Genomic DNA, 19,789 nt, shown 5'->3' on the forward strand with positions numbered 1-19,789 from the left:
TCAGGTGAATAAGGGAGATGCAGTCGAATTTCAAAGCCAGAAGAGCATACTTCCATTTGGGCAACATGTGAGTTGTGAACTGGTGCATTGTCTTGCTGAAGTAGGACACATTTGGTGAGCATGCCACGTCCCGTAGTTTTGTTGGCCTCCCAGTTTCCACAGCAGTGAAGCATAGTATGCCCCAGTGATTATGGTATCCTTTCCTAGGAAATCCATCAATATGTGCTGGTCCCAAAATACTGTGAGCATGACCTTGCCTGCCGAGAGTTGGGCATGTGCCTTCTTTGGAGGTGGTGAGTCATAATGTTTCTGTTGCATCTCAGGATCATAGTGATGGACTCAGCTTTCATCCTGTATGATCGGCCTGTTGAAAAAGTCCTTCTGGTTTCCATGGCACATCGCCAATAGAGCCTGAGAGCATTCGACTCATTCCTGCTTTTGGAAAGGTGTGAGCAGCCGGGGGACCCAGCGAGCAGATAACTTATGCATGTGAAGATGGTCTTGGATATTTTTTTCCACAGACCCCACACTAACCTTGACAATTTGGGCTAGGTGGCGAATGGTTTGGTTAGGCAGAAATTTCCTAAATGGCAACCTCCACTTGCCGAATGGTGTGTTCATTAATGGCAGAGTGGGATCAGCCTGGAATTGGAGCTGTTTGCACCAAAGTCCGACTACATTTGAATCGACGATGCCAATTCTTGACTACATCATATGATGGGGAATCATCACCATAAACTACGTTCGTCTCATCAAACGTCTCCTTTAGTGTGCAGCCTTTCAAGTAAAGGTACTTGATGACTGCTCTGTATTCCACTGGGTTCATTATCAAACCTCACACACTTCAGCACCTGTAAAATCAAGACTGTTATCAGTTCTGAGTTGTAAATTGGCACATAACCTATAAAGACTTATATCATTGCACATGTGCAGTTTCAGCTTCATGTAATAATAGAAAGTCAGGGGAAATCTTTAATGAATGCCCCTCGTACTGTATCATTAACTGCATAATCTATGTGAACTTGCCTATAGCCAGGTAGTGAACACATGGCAAAGACAGGACAATTAGGTCTTCTGAATTCATATCTTAATCTCTCAAGCACAAAGCAACATCTAGTACAAAAAATATAAACAGAAATTAGATTCAGAGGGGGAAAAAAGTAAGAATGTTAAGGTGACTGGATCAATGATATAAGTCAACACAATCATTTTGGTATTCATTTTAGTTCACACATACACAACAATTACCCCAAGGAAGCACCTGAATAACCAAAATCACATATAATTATAGTTGTGGGAAAACAGTACAGTAGCTCTTAATGGACAGAAAAGAGACACTCTTGCATTGTCAATAGGCTCAGCAACATGTTCAAGATAGAAGATAGTTGTAGCTGTTTCTACCACCACAGTTCACAAGAGCTGAGCAAAGTTCCTCCACTCCACAAGTGTGCAACACAAGGCCATGAATAACAATGCTACACAGATGCCAATGGCATTTGCTGTGCCAGCACTGAAGATGAATCTCAATGTAAGCCAATAGATGTAAAAGGACCATGATAAGAAATCCTACACATAAAGAACTTTGGTAGCCAAGGTTCTACAGATAACTGCATAAAGCCATTACCGTATATATATATATGCTATTTCCAGTCCAGTTTTAGTATACATTTTAAAATCTCCATGAGCAGAAGTATCCACTGTAATATTTAGTGGAGTTGTGAACAAATGTTTTATCAGGTAAAAAAAATAGCAGTACAGACGAGACTCTAAACATAACACAGCTCAACTCACAACCATAAAATCCAATGTTTAAGACATGTTCTTGATCAGGAGAAGCTGTTTAAGAATATTTACAGCTGTTAAGGTAAAGGTAAACGTCTCCGATCAACATTAATTCTAGTCGTGTCTGACTCGGTGGGGGGGGGGGGGGGGAATGCTCATCTCCATTTCTAAACCGAAGTTCCGGCATTGTCCGTAAATGCCTCTAAGGTCATGTGGCCAGTATGACTGCATGGAGCGTGTTACCTTCCCAACAGAGAGGTACCTATTGACCTACTCACATTTGCATGTGTGTGTTTTTTTAATTTGGCACACATGCCAAATCTAGAATGCCCTTTAAAAGAGGGGTTATGGTGGAACATTTTCCGCTTAGTGTGGAAAATGGCAAAATACTTCTTCTTTCTAAGCTATTTTCCGAAGAGAGGGGCTTGCATTGTGACAGTGCTTTCCACAGGGCTTTGTTTTGGGCATCCTCAGGTCTCAGATTGGCAGCACGCATGTCTTTGTTGATGGTGTCCATCCATCTTTTCTTTGGCGGCCCACATGGCAAAAATGGCAAAACTGGCAAAATACCAATAACTATAATATACTGCCAAAGGTCAAAGTTCACTTTTCATAGAAAACAGTCACATTCTGGTGAAAGTAGTTGTCCCCAGGGAGAAACAAATACTTTATTTTGAGGAAGTGGCAACATCCCAAGAGGAAATAAGGTAATCCATGGGTTTTCATGTAACACTGCTAATTATCTTTCTTTTAAGTAGCTGCTGCAATTATATCAATGGAAAGGATCTACAAAGTTATAAATTTCAATCTATATCTTTTCTTGACAAGAAATGAAGGATTTGTGTAGCAAAACTCTTGCACTGTCTGCCACACATAAAGCGAGAATTTTCACATCTGTTATGTCCCCATCCCAGAATCTCAAAAAATGGAAGTTATCTTTAGAGTCACTTTTCAGTCCAGATCTATTTCGATTTCCAACAAATTTTATAATCATATGTTGCAATCTCACTGTGCATCTCATCAGTTAATTTTAAAAATTAACTAGCACCAAAAGCCTTCATTAAAATATTTTACCAAAATCTGTTCTGGTTAAAAATTCCAAAACTTTTTTTTCTTTTTAAAATACAAATTTATGAAACAAAGAAGGTTCATTCTCTGAACACATAATTGCATTTCTGGCCAATTATTACATTCATTAAGTTCAACAGGCATATTAAGGCATAGCTATGTTAGCCATGCAAGAAAAAGGGTACAACACAGTTCAAAATCTGCAAGAGTAATACTTTATTGCACAGAATGTGTCATTTAAAAACACTTTCTGACTGATGAAGCCAGTGCAGCTTCAAAACTCTGTATAATGTATTTGCTGCATTTTGGTTGGTCTTTAAAGGTGCTAATCTTTTGTAGTTTTTATCATATTCTGTTGCATGATCAACATAGCTAATTCTGAATGTTTACAGGATTTGAAGATATCAATTTGTGACACAATTTTAATATCAAGGAGCAATGGACTAGGACTTTAATACTTTGCATTTTTTATCCTCTGACAAAAGTAAATTGGCAAATTTTATCTATAGAGAATTGAATGGATTTTCCAGAAGAAAAAAGACATCTTGAGAAATTCAGTGTTGTTTGGCCAAGAAAGGTCAGTCAGCTTTCCATGGGATAGGGATGGCCTGGATCAAGGGAAATTAATCTTCTGTTTCTAATGAAGTAGAAATGTTATTACCTGTTTTTTATTCCTCTTTGTCCATGATCTTCATATGACAGAGGAGGGAGCGGCTCCTGTCTGCATTAAGATCCCTCCAGATATCCAACATAAACAAGATCTGATACAGGTTTGAGTACTCTATCCTAAATGCTTGGGACCAAAAGTGTTCCATCTTTTGGAATTTGTAATATTTATATATGCTGATGGTCCTCCACAGCTGCGAATTTAACTTTTGTGGATTTGATTAATATGGTCTCTTTTTAGAAATCTATTGGTCCTCCAGAATAGCCCTTACTTAGTAAGCCAGACCTTCAGATATTCGGCTCTCCTTATCCTGGGAGCACAAGTAAGTTTTCAATAGTTTTCTGAACCAGGTCAGTGTAGGGACCATTCTAATTTCTTTTGGGAGAGAGTTCCAGAGGCGGAAGGCCACTACTAAGAAGGCTCTCTCTCAGTAGTGAAACAGGGGTAGGATCAAGAGGAGGGCCTCTCCTAATGATTGCAGTGTCCAGACAGGTTCGTATGAGGTTCATATGTCAGGTAGTCTGGACACAAACCATTTAGGGATTTAAAGGTAACGACCAGCACTTTAAATTTCACCCGGTAGCAAACTTGAAGCCCATGGAATCATTTTCTCACTGTACAGTGCTTCTGATCTCTGGACCAGCGGAAACATAGAGCACATTGCAGTAGTTCAATTGAGATGTAACTAAGGCATGTACTACCGTAGCCAGATCTGGCGTCTCACGATATGGGTGCAGCTGGCACACAAATTTCAATTGTGCAAAGGCATTCTTGGTCACTACCGACACATAAGGCTCCAGGGTCAGCAATGAATCCAGGATCACCCCGAAGCTGCATACTTGTGTCTTCAGGGGGGGTGCAATCACATCCAGGAGAGGTTGTATTCCTATACCCTGATCTGCCTTGTGACTGACCAGGAGCACCTCTGACTTGTCAGGATTTAGTTTCAATCTGTTCGCCCTCATCCAGTCCATAACTGTTGACAGACATCGGTTCAGGATCAAAAGGCATCCTTGGCTTTGGGTGGAAGGAAGTAATAGAGTTGGGTGTCATCTGTATAAACATGGCACCGAACTCAAAAACTCTGGATGATATCTCCCAGTGGTTTCATGTAAATGTTAAACAGCATGGGTGACAGAATAGATCCCTAAGGGACCCCGCAGGCCAAAGTCCAAGAGGTCAAACAGGAGTCACCCAGCACCACCTTCTGGGTATGATCCTCTAGGAAAGAATGGAGCCACTGTAAAACAGTGCCTCCTAATCCCATCTCAGCAAGACAACCCAGAAGTATGTCATCTCCTTGATAGGTTTTTCACCATTCTTGTGTTCTGTTCTCCACTTTGAATTGCAGATGTTGAATATCAGATGTTTTATTATCTGATAATTTCAGCATACTTTTATTGTTCTTTCATCTAATGCTTGCCAACTTGTTTCTTCCAAGAAAGGACAAATTATAAATAACTTAAATAAGTATCTGTTTCCTTCAATGGATGGGCAGAAAACATCAATATGCTTCAATGGAATGGGAGGATTTTGCACAACAAGCAGTCCCCAAGTTACAGACAAGATAGGTTCTGTAGCTTTGTTCTTCAGTTGAATTTGTATGCAAGTCAAGTGCAACTCCAGCTAATTTGTTAAAGCCTTGGATAGCATAGGTTAACACCCCTGTGGTGTTTGTTTTGCTGTCTGTGACCATGTTCAAAGATTTAACATCACTTTCTGTCCTTTTGAGAACACTAACACGATTTTTGTTCCTGGGCAATTAATGTCATTTCCAATTGGTTCTATCATTAAACTACAAAAAACTCTGTTTTTGCGACACAACCTGCAGCACATTTTGCTACAGTTTTTCAATGAATAGCTCAGAGTTTCAACTATTCAACATAATTTGTGGCAGCCAACAAAACAAAGTTTCTGAAGGGTAAAGACTACTTTCAAAAGAACTGCACAATTAAATAGAAAATACTTCTTCAGGGACATTTTTTTCAAATTTTGTTACATATTGTAATTGGATTTTTAAAAATCTGGCTTGTTGTAGAAAAAAGGATTGGTAATAAAACTTCAATGGAGACACTTATCTCCTACTGTAACTTTTCAAGGAATTAATTTCCCTTCCTATGGGTAGATTTCTCTCACTTCGAATTGTCCCACCACTGTTCTTAACTATGAGTTGTTTCTAAATCATATGTTTGTAATTTGGGAACTGCCTATACTTTCAATTTCAGAATTCCAGGCAAAGGATGCTCAATCTATATTAAGATTGTCCAAGATATAATTTCTAGTGGTTTTTAAAATTAATACCACTAGACAAAACACACAACTCAAAAATCTATTTGGACCTCTTCAGAAGTCTGTTTCTTTATCAATCAATACAGCAGTTTCAGTTATTACAACCAATGACAACCTCTTTGGTGCATGTAGGTGCAAGAGGGGTTTTTTTTCACTTATGTACATTTGCACTTGATTCTTCTTTTCCTTCAATTCTTCTGTTTTGCTTCCTCTCCATTTCCCCCCTCCATCTTGGTACAACTGTGTCTTTTAATAAAAGGACTACTGGAAATTTGCATTCTATCAAAATACATATCAAGCAACAAGATTAACACAATTACTCAATTACTAACAGATTTACAGAAAAACAGCCTTGTTCTCCTACAACATGTTGGCTACAACTTTACAGCATTGTCTATGTGGGAGATACACACAGACTATCTATACAGAACATGTATCTGTAATTCCTTTAATTATAAATGTATAAATGTTCCTTCCTTTTAAACATTATTTAGGAAAATTAGAATGATGCTACAAAAGTACACCATCTCAGGTTATTCTAGTAACACACGAAACAGCTTTAACTGACATAGTTGTTTATTCCATTTCCTGCTTCTACACATCTGACAATGACTACTATCTGATAACTCATGTGGTGGCTCACTGATGAAGCATGAAAGTGACCACAACTGGATTCACTTATTAAGCCAGCTTCTGCAAAGTCTCTGCCATCACGTCATACCAATTACTGATTGTGGGAACTAGCATGTTTTATAAACTACAAACGCAACATGAGTTCTAGAAGCACACAATCAAATTATTCTCCCTGAGAAATGGGGAATCTTTGGCAATCCTGATGTTTCGGACTTTAAAGTTGAAGCTCCTACTATCATATATACACTGGGTATATGGCTGTGTAGAAGGGCCCTACATTTCAGTCAAAAAGGTCTGGAAGGCAAAAGGCCCTTAACTCTATCATCATCATAATCCTTATTATACAGCTTGCACCACTCTGTAAAAGCTGTACCTGACCATCCACACGAAGGCAAAAGTATGACTGCTGGGCCCCTACGCTAGTTGTGTAACACGGGTCTGAATTAATGAGGGGAAGACATAGGCGAGACATAGCAGCAAGTCAGAGACACAGCTGCGGCTGGATAGCAGTGAAGTAATTTAAATCAGGTGCAACAGGATAAGACTGAAGTAATGTAACAGTTATTTAACATGAAAAGACTGAAGTAATGTAACAGTTATTTAATGTGAAATGATAAACCATGGCTTACGAAGACCTATTTGAAGGTGTTTGCATAGGATATCCGGATAGCCTACATCAGAATGTTTCCTCTCCCCCTTTCTGGCGAACTATGGTGCCATGACTCTACCACAGATACATCTTCCCCTCTTTAATTCAGAGTTGTGTTGCGCAAGCATAGGGTCACAGCTATCATACGTTTTCCCACACTAGCTTTGTATTACTGCCTTCTGAAAGGGAGAAATCACAAGTTCACATTAGAGACTAGGTCACAAAACTACATCCTAAACTAAACCATGCTACTGTGTCTTCCACAGGATATCTCTGTGTCTCCACCAGCAGATAAGGAAATAAGGAATGGATGTCAGTACGACTGTGGTGGAGGCTACTTCTCTGGAGGCTTTTAAACACCCTTCTTTATATGGCATTCTGTCAGGGTTTGAACGCGATTTTCCTGCTCCTTGGCAGGGGGTTGGACTGGATGGCCCATGAGGTCTCTTCCAACTCTATGATTCTATGAGTATGCAAAACCAGAATATGCAAAACCACAGATAATAGTGAACTGTATTTAAATGAAGACTATCCAACCCAAGAATGCCATAGAGTCGCACCAGAGGTCCTAGAAAATGCCTAAAGGGGGAATCTTTTGTCTGAAGTGGTTAAAATATGAAGTCATAGAGACCAGTCCTACAGATACAGGTGTCATACTGTGCTTTAATCCCTACTCAGCCATGGATAGGCACTAGATGATTTCGGGCAATCAACAATGATTGATTGATATGCATTTTAACTGCTTATATGTTTAGATTGTTTCATATTTTGATTAGATGTGTTTTATTGTTTATCTGTGCGACATTAAATTTTTGCCAGATTTGTAAGCCGCCTTGAGGCCCCTCCGGGGTCGAGAAAGGCGGATAGAAATGAAGCAAGTAAGATCGATCCCTTTGATTTTCCAAAGAGGCCCTTTTCACGCTCCCGCCTACGTCACAAGTGCGACTTGTGGGAACGAGGGAGAGGGCCTTCTCTGTAGTGGCCCCTTGGTTCTGGAATTCGCTCCCCAGAAAAATTAGGCAAGGCCCCCACCCTGGCAGTCTTTAGGAAGAACTTGAAAACTTGGCTGTTCCAGTGCGCCTTCAAGGAATGATGAGCTGAACTATAACCCCTGCCCTGACCAAACCCTGAAAAAATGCCCTCGGAAACACTTAATTTTTTTAACTACTAGTGCAATTAAATCCTACTTTTGTCCCTCTGATCCCCTGTCCAGATACATTACATTGCCTTCTCACTCAGGGTTTTAAACTATTAAATCTTTGCTACTGGCCCTGCCCACTGTGATTTATTTTCTGTGTTTAAATTATTGCAATTTTACATTGTTCGATTGCCTTTTAGATTGTCTTTTGTCTTTTATTTTTTATTTTTACTTTATATTTTATTGTCATTGTATGTTGTTCATTTGCATTGCTGTATTGTAAGGCTTGGCCTCATGGAAGCCGCCCTGAGTCCCCTTCGAGAGATGGCGGCGGGGTTTTAAATAACGTTTTAAATAAAGTTTTATACGCCTACCTGCATGACCGCATTTCTGTGTACGAACCCACACGATCTCTTCGATCATCTGGAGAGGCCCTGCTCACGCTCCCACCTCCTTCGCAGGCGCAATTGGTGGGGACGAGGGAGAGGGCCTTCTCGGAGGTAGCCCCTCGACTCTGGAATTCACTCCCTAAGGACATCAGACATACCCCAAATCTGGCAGTCTTTAGAGGGAGCCTGAAAACATGGTTGTTCCAGTGTGCCTCCCAGAATAAGGAAAACTCTCAGCAATATGCCCTCAAAATGCACTTTACCACTGATTTAGGACTGACTGCGTTCCCTCAATTATCTCTGAAAATCCTATCCCAGTTATATCCTACCTTGTTCACGTCAGCATTATTTTTTTATTTTAATCTATTACATTTGGCCCAGCCATTGGTTTTAAATGCTTGTATGTCACTGTTGATTGTTTATTGCCTATTTTTTGTTTATGTGATTTATATGAATTGTATTGTTTTATTCATGTTTTGTTCATTGATGTGTTGTGGACTTGGCCTCATGTAAGCCACACCGAGTCCCTTGGGGAGATGGTAGCGGGGTACAAATAAAGTTTTATTATTATTATTATTATTAAATAAGGGTTTAATGACACCATAAAACTCCTTCTCACTGTAACAGAAAAGGAAAGTTGGAGAGTAAAGGGACATAAATCTAACCAAGAGCTGAAGATGTCTGGTTGCCACTTGATTAAAGCAGCACTTGAGGAAAACCAATTCCAGGTACGGACAAACTTGGGCCCTGAAGGTGTTTTGGACTACAACTCCCACAATTCCTAGTGGCCTCAGGCCCCTTCCTTTTCCCGGGCAAACTTGGGCCCTCCAGGTGTTATGGCAAACTTGGGCCCTCCAGGTGTTATGGACTACAACTCCCACAATTCCTAGCGGCCTCAGGTCCTTTCCTTTCCCCCCTCAGCCGCTTAAGCGGCTGAGGGGGAAAAGGAAGGGGCCTGAGGCCGCTAGGAATTGTGGGAGTTGTAGACCAAAACACCTGGAGGGCCCAAGTTTGCTCATGCCTGATCCATATTGAAGGATTAAGGCTGTTTGACCCCAGCAGTACCTTTTCGTGAGGCTCCCGCCCGGCTTCGTCCGCCTCCTTCCTTCCCACAGCGCTCCTTCTGTCCGAGGCGTCCAAAGAGACCCGCGAAGGCTGCTCCAACCTCCTCGGGGCCGGCAGCGCCGAGGGCCCCGCTTTCTCCCCTCGAGAGCGGCCCTTCCTCATGATGAGAATGGCGGCGGGGAAGTGGGCCGTCCCCTCAGCGCGGTGGCTCGCCGCCGGCCATCGTCGAGAAGGGGCGCCTCAGGAGACGCCGAAGCCGCGCGGCGACTCCTGTCAGGCGCGAGCACGCCGGGCACTGCGGTAATTCCCGCCCCCCCTCCTCCCGCCCCCCGCGGCCACGTATCGCGAGAGGAGGAGCTGCCGAGGCGCGAAGGAGCTCGCTCTGACCAGGCGGGGCCAAGCCGGAGTGGGCGGGGTGAAGAATGTTATGGCGCGCAAAGCATTATGGGGCCGTGGACCCCCTTCTGGGCTGGGAATTGGAAAGCGGGCGGATGTCGAGAGCAAAGTGAGAAGGCGGGGCCACGTGCTAGTAGGCGGGGCAAAGAGGCACATTGAAAGACGAGGGAGGCCTTTGCCTGGGGGGGGGGGGGAATGTTATAGCACGCAAAGCCTCACGGGGCCGCGGGAGCGTTCTATGCTATCGATTGGTCAAAAGGGATTCTTTGAGGGAAGAAAAATCGAAGGCGGGGCCAATTTGGGAGTGGGCGGCGCCAAGCTTGAGTGGGCGGGGCTAAGAGGAAGTCTGGGGGTATTTATTTGTTGTGTCAGGGCGACCAGTCCATTATATTACATTTCTAACAGAACAAAGCAAACAAACAAACAGACAAAATACAAAATTTGAGAGTTTGGTAGTTGATTAAATGTCCTTTGACCAGTATCTGGCCACTTGGAGTGTTTCTGGTGTTGCTGCAAGAAGGTCCTCCATTGTGCATTTGGCAGGGCTCAGGTTGCATTGCAGCAGGTGGTCAGTGGGTTGCTCTTCTCCACACACGCATGTCGTGGATTCCACTTTGTGGCCCCATTTCTGAAGGTTGGCTCTGCATCTCATGGTGCCAGAGCGCAGTGTGTTCAGCGCCTTCCAAGTCGCCCAGTCTTCTGTGTGCTCAGGGGGGAGTCTCTCATTTGATATCAGCCATTGATTGAGGTTCTGCCACTTTTGGACTCTCGCTTGCTGGGGTGTTCCAGTGAGTGTCTCTGTAGATCTTAGAAAACTATTTCTAGATTTAAGTCGTTGACGTGCTGGCTGATACCCAAACAGGGGATGAGCTGGAGATGTCTCTGCCTTGGTCCTTTCACTATTGGCTGCTACTTCTCGGCGGATGTCAGGTGATGCAATACCAGCTAAGCAGTGTAATTTCTCCAGTGGTGTAGGGCGCAGACACCCCGTGATAATGCGGCATGTCTCATTCAGAGCCACATCCACTGTTTTAGTGCATTGAGATGTGTTCCACACTGGGCATGCATACTCAGCAGCAGAGTAGCACAGTGCAAGGGCAGATGTCTTCACTGTATCTGGTTGTGATCCCCAGGTTTATTTATTTACTTTATTTGTATACCGCTCTTCTCAGCCCTTAGGCAAGAAGAGCGGTTTGTAACAATTTAGATATACACAATACAAAATCATTAAGCATTTAAAAGCAATAGCATCACAAATCATTAAACATCAATATCAATACATCATGGTGCTCACTTTGTGCCAGTCAGCTTTCATATGATATTGTTTCTAGCACCCACTTCTTGCTTGATGTTCAGGCAGTGCTTCTTGTAGGTAAGAGCACGGTCCAGAGTGACTCCCAGGTATTTGGGTGCGCTGCAATGCTCCAGTGGGATTCCTTCCCAGGTAATCTGGGGATTAGGGTTCTACGAGAAGAAAACTGGGTGGGGCCAGCTAGTGAGTAGGCGGGGCCAAATGAGAAAAGTGTAGCCAGGAGACCATGCCCTAAGAGAGTGGTTCTCAACCTGTGGGTCCCCAGATATTTTTGGCCTTCAACTCCCAGAAATCCTAACAGTTGGTAAACTTCCTGGGATTTCTGGGAGGTGTAGGCCAAACACCTAGGGAGCCACAGGTTGAGAACTACTGCCCTAAGAGGAGGATCTCCAAGAGCTGGGCATGGTTACTCTGCAGAAGAGAGGGCTGAGTGGAGCCATAGGGGTCATGTATAAATATGTGAAAGAATGCTATAAGGAATTGTGGGAGTTGTAGTCTAAAACACCTGGAGAGCCCAAGTTTGCTCATGCCTGATCTATATTGGAGGATTATGGCAGTTTGACCCAATAAATAAATCTATACACACAATAAAAGTTAAAATATGTATGTGTGGCTGGAGTGTCCACTTACACAGTTAAGCTCTCACCTCCACAAACAGCTCTAGCTCCCACTACTCAGGCGACACCAAAGGCCTTCCCTCCAATGGCATTGCAGGTTAAAGTGAGCGCCATGAACATGTCCTGCCAATGTCCTTCACAAACACCATAGTGCCCACCAACCAAGTTAAGGCTTTCATATGAGGACTATTTCATCCTAGATTTCATGTGTTCCCTCCACCACAAACATCCCAGTGGAGCCGATAGAAGCTTTAGGAGGGTTTCCCCAGGAGGAGGGACCCCACCAAAGAGGGATTGCTAATTTGGCGAGCCAGAGAAGCCTGATTTCAGCAATTTTATTTGGATTAAAAATTCAGAATAAATCTCACCAAAGTTGAAGAAAAGGCACCAAGGTGTTTTTATTAGCGATTCAGCTGAAAAGGATGCAATGTAGCAATCATTCGCCTACAAAGCATACCAGTACAGAGATCAGAGGCATTCTTATAGGAAATTACAGGTTTGAAAGATCAAAATTCCCACCCTCCGCCCTCCTCCCGGCTCGCAGGTGATTGGCTGATGCGATTCCAGCTGAGAGGAGGCGCAGGCGGCCGCCCTGCATCAGGGCCAGTCACAGAGCTCCTCCGCTGCGCGGGAGCCAATGGGAAGACTTCCCCGGTCTCAACGTTCTGGCGAATCAGGAGGAGGGATGTAGCAGGAACAATGGGAACAATATGAAAAGGAGTTAATTGGAGCCAAAAAGAAATAAGAAGAAAGTCCAACAGTCACAAAAAAGGCGTTGATTATTTCCACTGAGCCAAAGGATGGATTCCCGCAGCGCCAAGGTCGAGTTGGTCTTTGGTCCTTGGGAAACTATAACTCCCTCCAAGCACTGGAGCCCCAAGGCCAGGCTCTTCCCCAAGAGCCTCATGGGGTAGCCGCATCAAGTCTTCGGGGCCAGGGCCTGGCAGAGGTGATGAAAGGGCGAAGTGCAGCAGCATGGCAGCAACGGAGCCGGCTTTTTTGACAATCAGCTGTTTTTTGTTAAATATATTCTTTAAAACAAAAGGTTATTCCCGGGGCATAGAAGCCCGAAATGCAAAAGGCGAGATAGTAGATAGTGTTAAAATCAAGCTAGGAAAAATATGCCATCAAAATGGAGGCGATCCGCCATCTCGCAGATACTGGGGCCCCAAAGGGGAGACTCAGTATCCACGGTTTGGCTGAGCACAGATTCTGCCTCCCCGGAATGCCAGGAAGGCATCCTGGACAGGCCTGCAATCTCCTGCGGCCTGGAAAAGGTTAGTTTCATGAACTGGGATAGTTTCAGGCAAGAAGAGACACAAAGGATAAGGCTAGAGAGCCGAAAGTTGCAATTTAATTAATCTTTATTTGGGGATTCGTTACAAAGTTGGGGCTGGGTAGGAAAGTGAAAAGAGAGAATAGGGCTGTGTTGAGTCCCTGGTTGAGCTTGCTGTTGGGGCACATTTCATCAGTTTGACCCAATCTTTGCACCCAGGAACTGTGGAACTCCCTGCTGCAGGTCAAATAAATTTAAAGGCAGGAGTCTGAGCTGCGCTCGGTATCACCAGTGTTCCTTTCTCTCTCTCCATTGGTGTGGAATTTGCATGACCCCACCCACTGCCTCCCAAATAACTCTTTGGGAGGAGGATGGGTCATGGATGATGGGACTTGCAGTATCTTCACTCACTTCCTGAAACCACTGTGACACCGACCAATGATGGACCTGGACCAAACTTGGCACACAGACTCCCCCCCCCCCCCGGCACATGACCCACTTTACATCCTGGTGAGAGTTGGGGGAGGATGGACCAAGGATGATAGGTTTTGCAGTATCTTCACTCACTTCCTGAGACTACTGCGATGCCCACCAATGACGGACCTGGATCTAACTTGGGACACAGACCTCCCATGACCTACTTTACATGAGCTGGGGGAGGATGGACCAAGGATGATGGGATTTTCAGTACTTTCACCTGCTTTCACAGACCACTGCGACTCCCACGAATGACGCATCTGGACCAAACATGGCACACAGACCCCAAATGACCAACATAACATAATGGAGGGGTGGGGGTAAGGACGACAGACCCACCCACATGGGAGTTGTGGTTCACCGTGCATCCAAAGCGCATTCTGAAACCCTCCAATGGACCTGGACCAAACTTGGCACACAGTCAACCCCCCCCCCCCCCCCCCCATGACCAACAGAACATACTGGAAGGGTTTGGAGAACTGACCCACCCACATGGGAGTTGTAGTTCACCCTGCATCCACAGAACATTCCGAACCCCAATAAATAGAATAATATATTATTAATAATAAATACCATTAAATCATATAATATTAATATATAAATAGAATAATATATAAATAATAACAACACAATAATAATAATAATAATAATTATTATTATTATTATTATTATTATTAAAATAGGGTGCATAAAAGGGTAATTTTGTAGACATATGTGTATAATAACAATAATGGCATCCAATCCATAAACATACAAAAGCAAGAAAATATGGAACGCTTCACGAATTTGCGTGTCATCCTTGCGCAGGGGCCATGCTAATCTTCTCTGTATCGTTCCAATTTTAGTATATGTGCTGCCGAAGCGAGCACAAATGCTACTTCTCACACATCCATATATAAACACTTGTCCTTGAGAAACATTTAGGTGATAGTGACCAAATCTAGGCATTTATTCTTTGATTAGATGTAGATTTCTCACACTTTGGAGCAATCCATATATGCTCCCTCTATTTAAAAATGACGTTTCAGAATAAAATATTATGCAAAATTAACCAGGAAAGTTCATAAGACTACCGGAGGGGGGGGGGGAGGGAATAGTGCATCATGGGAAGCCTGCTTTTGGAAGTAACGGCCTTAAGTGCATGTCAAAGAGGTAAGACAAAAGTGTCCTATTATTACTTCCGGTTCCCAATCGCAGCCCCAAGCATTCTTTTTAAAGATTCCAAAAAACCTGGACATCGGATTAAAAGCTGGGGGCAGAGATACATCCTATTACCTATTACTATTATTAGTATCATTATTATTATTACATGTAAATAACAACACAGTACACATGCACATTAGGAAATTAAAGATATTATTATGATATTTTAAAATATATTTATACCATTAGACATATTACATTATTAAATAGTATTATATATTACATTTTACATATATATTTATATTATTGAATAATGTTAGTACACATTATTATAAATACTACATTTTAAATATTATATTACTAAACAATATTATTAAATATTGAGTTTTTAAATATTATAAATATTATATTTTACATATTATTGTCATATTAAGCAATATTAAGCATTATTATACATATTACCTTTTAAAATAGTATTACCGTATATATTATTATTAAATATTACCCAATATAACTAAATATTATTATATACTTTTGTCGAAGGCTTTCATGACCAGAATCACTGGGTTGTTGTAGGTTTTTTTGGGCTATATGGCCATGTCTCTCCTGACGTTTCGCCTGCATCTATAGCAAGCATCCTCACTGGTTGTGAGGTTACTTAGGCGATCCCTCGTAGTCCAAGGATGATGGTCCTCCAAGTGTAGTGTTCTGGTGGTGGGTTCGTAGGTGACCGTGGAGCCCTATTCTTCACCTGCATCTTCTCCCACAGTGAGGGCATCAGTTTCCAGGTGGAAGGCAGTCCTGGTTGGGGTTGCCTTGATGTGCCTTCCTCTTTGAACGTTTCTCTCTTTCACCCTCCATTCGTGCCTCTTCAAATTCTGCAGCACTGCTGGTCACAGCTTACCTCCAGCTGGAGCGCTCAAGGGCCAGGGCTTCCCAGTTCTCAGTGTCTATGCCAGAGTTTTTAAGGTTTATTTGCTTTATTTCTATACCGCAGGTTGGCTTTGAGCCCATCTTTAAATCTCTTTTCCAGTCCTCCAACATTCCGTTTTCCATTCTTCAGTTTGGAATAGAGCAACTGCTTTGGGAGACGGTGGTCAGGCATCTGGACAACGTGGCCAGTCCAGCAGAGTTGATGGCAGAGGACCATCGCTTCAATGCTGGTAGCCTTTGTTTCTTCCAACACACTAACATTTGTCCGCTTGTCTTCCCAAGAGATTTGCAGGATTTTTCGGAGGCAGTACTGATGGAATCGTTCCAGGACTTGCATGTGACGTCTGTAGACTGTCCACGTCTCGCACGTCTCGCAGGTGTATAATTATATATATTATTATATTTCTAAATATTATTATTAAACAATATTATAAGTACTATTATAAATATTATTACAATATTAAATAATATTAAATATTATTATAAACATTATTTTTCTAAATATTATTAGAATAAATAATATAAATGTTATAACATTATATTTTTAAAAATATTCACATTACTATAAGTATTATATGTATAAATATGGTGATATTTTCAAATATTATTATAAATAGCATTGGGTTGTTGTAGGTTTTTTCGGGCTCTATGGCCATGTTCTTTATTGCCTATTCCTGATATAGGTAAAGATAAAGATTGTCCCCTGACATTAAGTCCAGTCATGTCTGACTGGGGTGTGGTGCTCATCTCCATTTCTAAGCCGAAGAGCCAGTGTTGTCCATAGACACCTCCAAGGTCATGTGGCCAGCATGACCGCATGGCGCGCTGTTACCTTCCTGCCGGAGCAGTAACTATTGATCTACTCACATTTGCATGTTTTCGAACTGCTAGGTTGGCAGAAGCTAGGGCTGACAGCGGAAGCTCACGCCGCTCCCTGGAATCGAACCTGCGACCTTTTGGTCAATTCCTGATATATAATCCTAGAATTCTAGATCTGGAAGAAACCCCTAAGGGCCATCCAGTCCAACCGTCCCGCACTCCCAATAGACAGCCTCTTCAGAAAAGACTCCAGAGTAAGAGACTCCATTGCACTCTGAGGCAGCCTATGCCACTCTCCAACAGCTCTTACTGTCAGGAGGTTCTTCCTAATCTTTTCAGTCGAATCTCTTTGCTCCCCTTGTGTCCTGGTTTCTAGAGCAGCAGAAAGTCAGTTTTCCCCCTCCTCCTCAATGGGACACGCTTTTACATCTTGAAACATGGTTCTCACCTTCCCTCTCTAGCTTCTCTTCTCCGAGCTAAACATCCCCCAGGAGGAGAGGAGGAAGGAAAAAGAGAAGGAAGGGAGGACAAAAGGGAGGAAGAGAGGGATAAAAATAAGGAAGGGTGAAAGGAAATGGAAGGAGTGAGGGAAGGAGGAAAGATAGAAGGAAGGAAAGACAAAAGGGAGGGAGGGAGGGAAGGAAAAAGAAGGATGGGAGGGAGGGAATGGGGATGAAAGACAAAAAGGAAGGGAGGGAGGAAGAGAGGGAAGACAGGAGAAAAGAGGGAGGGAAGGATAGGATGGTGAGAGAGAGGAGGCCCTGAGAAAAGAGCCCAATGGGCTAAATTTGGCCCCCGGGCTTGGGTTTGCCCATACCTGGCTTACCTGGGTTTGCCCATACCTGGACCCAGTGGCTATTATAGTAGGCCCAGATTCTGTGCCCACAGATTCTGTGTCCACAGTTTTAAAGATCCAAAACCAAACCGTAATTTTGCCATTTTAGATTGGGGACTTAATTTTATTAAGCCATTGAATATAATGGGAGTTCGGTATCCATAGGTTTAGGTATCAGCAGGCAGTCTTGAGACAAAACAGTAACAGATGCCAAGGGCCTAACGTACATGACTGAACTAAAATAAGTTTTTATAGCTTACAGGATATTTGTAAATCAGGGGACCCTCAAATCTTCTTTGCTCTAGGAAGCAAGGCACTCTCTCTGAACTGTAATTGTTCTGTCTATATTTGCATTATATATTTAAGTAAACAGGTATACTGTGCATTGGGGCTGTAAGGCTGTTCACAGAAATCCTAATTCTTAATAGTCCTGCTTCAGATGATTGTCGGGATACATTCCAGAACACGTCCAAAACCTGGCAAGAATCTTAGCCTGTACGCTGCTGAGATCCTTGCAGGATGTTTCACGATCAACCCAAGAACTCTTGAGCCATCCTGTTCCTTCTTACAGTTTAGCAATTCTTCGTGGTCAGGCTGGTCTCCTAAATAGAGCAAAAGTCAGAGCAGATAGGAAATGTTATCTTGACCAAGTGCTTGCATAATCTCTCCCTGATAAAATTATGTTGAGTCTATGTTTTGCTCTTACCTTAGGTAACCAAAAGTGTCTGGTGTTTATTGATTTTCTTGAATTGTTGGATTTATATAGAATTTTAATTTCTAAAACTTAAAAACAGGACAAGGTTTTGTTTCCCATGATGTCTTGCATCAACTATCAGGAAACTAATTTCCAGTAAAATATTAATTGCTTGACCCACTTTTAAAAGTCCTGTTAAATGATAGTTGGCAAACAGACAGTAGCAAAATTGGATCCAACTTTTATACTAATGGATCAAGTTCGTTTCCAGGAAAGAAAATTCCAAACTCCTAGAAAACCTTGGCTGACATTGACTTTTCAAAAGGCTGGAATCTAAATGCAAATAAACTTTTTTAAAAAATGAAAACTACAAATACAAGTATTAAATGGGCTGTAATAATCATTGCTTCACTAAGTAGTAATCATTGCTGTACATTTATCAACTTCTTTTTTATTTTATCTAGGTGCATAATTGCAATGACAACTGTGCATCAACTTGGAAACAAACGTTTCCACTTTCTGTCATCTAAATAAAGTGTAAAAGTTTATTCATTTGAACATATGTTTTGGATTGTTTTATATAATCTGAAAATTGGTGTGCACTGTGATGAATATTCTCAGTTGAGAATAATCTTTACAACATGATTAAAAATTAGTCTGGATTTTGAAGATTTTTAAATGACTGAAATTGACAAATTATCTAATTTAATTAGAGAAAACCCATTTAATACATTTATGAAAGATTGGGAATTGTTTTTGACTTATATAAAGAATAATAATAATGATTATTTTTTTATTTTTAATTGGAGGGAAAGTAGTTTAACATTAAATTAAAAGAGAAGTTGAAAAATTAATGATTTAGTTCTTTGACTTGGAGAATGGGGAGTCAACTTTTGTGAGCTTCTTGATGGTGATAATGGAATAGTAGGTAGATTAGTTGTTCATGAATAATATAAGCTAGATATTTTATTTTGTACTAGCCGTCCCCTGCCACATGTTGCCGTGGCCCAGTCTGTGTATATGTGTTTTGTGTGTGTATAGATTTGTGTATATGTGTATATATGTGGTTTTGCACATGCATTGTAATGTATTTTTGTATTGTTTGGCTTTCAAAGTCTCTTCCGCTGTGTTTTTCGGTGTTTTCATGAGCAATGGTCACTTGTTGGCTTGATAGGTATTATTGTGTCCAAATTTGGTGTCAATTGTGGTTTTTGAGTTATGTTAACCCCACAAATGAACATTGCATTTTTATTTATATAGATGGTAAAGTAACCCAATATGTATTTATATGTAGCTTTTGTGCATGTGTGTTTCGATGGAATAAAGATTATGATTAAAAATAATAAAAGATGTCTGAAATGTTTTGGTGTTCTAAAAGCCAAGATCAATAGTATAATTTAACTGGTATGCTCCATCAGAAGAATTGAGAGGCAAATTAACTTCCTTCCCCTTTACATCCTCCTTTACATCTTCCTCAGAGGTCTTGGGAAATGCTAGAGCATATATGAGAATGCCATGCAGAGGGAAGTTTGAAGAACGGAGATGAGAAGAAGAAAGTTCTGCTGTATTGGCAAAATGGTCTGGCTTCAATATACCCTTCTTCTGTA

The 19,789-nt window shown here is 41.9% G+C and overlaps 1 protein-coding gene and 1 non-coding gene across 4 annotated transcripts in view; both read right to left on the bottom strand.

The window, feature by feature from the left end:
* MAST2 (microtubule associated serine/threonine kinase 2) overlaps positions 1–10,054 on the bottom strand; it is a 159,843-nt gene extending 149,789 nt beyond the window's left edge. For 2 of the 3 annotated variants that reach the window (XM_060773424.2, XM_060773423.2), the window contains exon 1: positions 9,681–10,047. In XM_060773424.2, the coding sequence (XP_060629407.2) occupies positions 9,681–9,842 (162 nt within the window). In that variant the 5' untranslated portion in view covers positions 9,843–10,047. Of the gene's footprint in view, positions 1–9,680 lie in introns of all 3 variants that reach the window. The other variant, XM_060773426.2, reaches the window with a different exon arrangement.
* A 4,466-nt stretch (positions 10,055–14,520) lies between these two features.
* Positions 14,521–14,627, bottom strand: LOC132775270 (U6 spliceosomal RNA). The gene has a single exon (XR_009631478.1). It is a non-coding gene; the product is annotated as a U6 spliceosomal RNA (small nuclear RNA).
* Between the last annotated feature and the right edge of the window lie 5,162 nt (positions 14,628–19,789).

The sequence above is a fragment of the Anolis sagrei genome, chromosome 4, assembly GCF_037176765.1.
Source record: "Anolis sagrei isolate rAnoSag1 chromosome 4, rAnoSag1.mat, whole genome shotgun sequence".
In the NCBI taxonomy this organism is placed as follows: Eukaryota; Metazoa; Chordata; class Lepidosauria; order Squamata; family Dactyloidae; genus Anolis; species Anolis sagrei.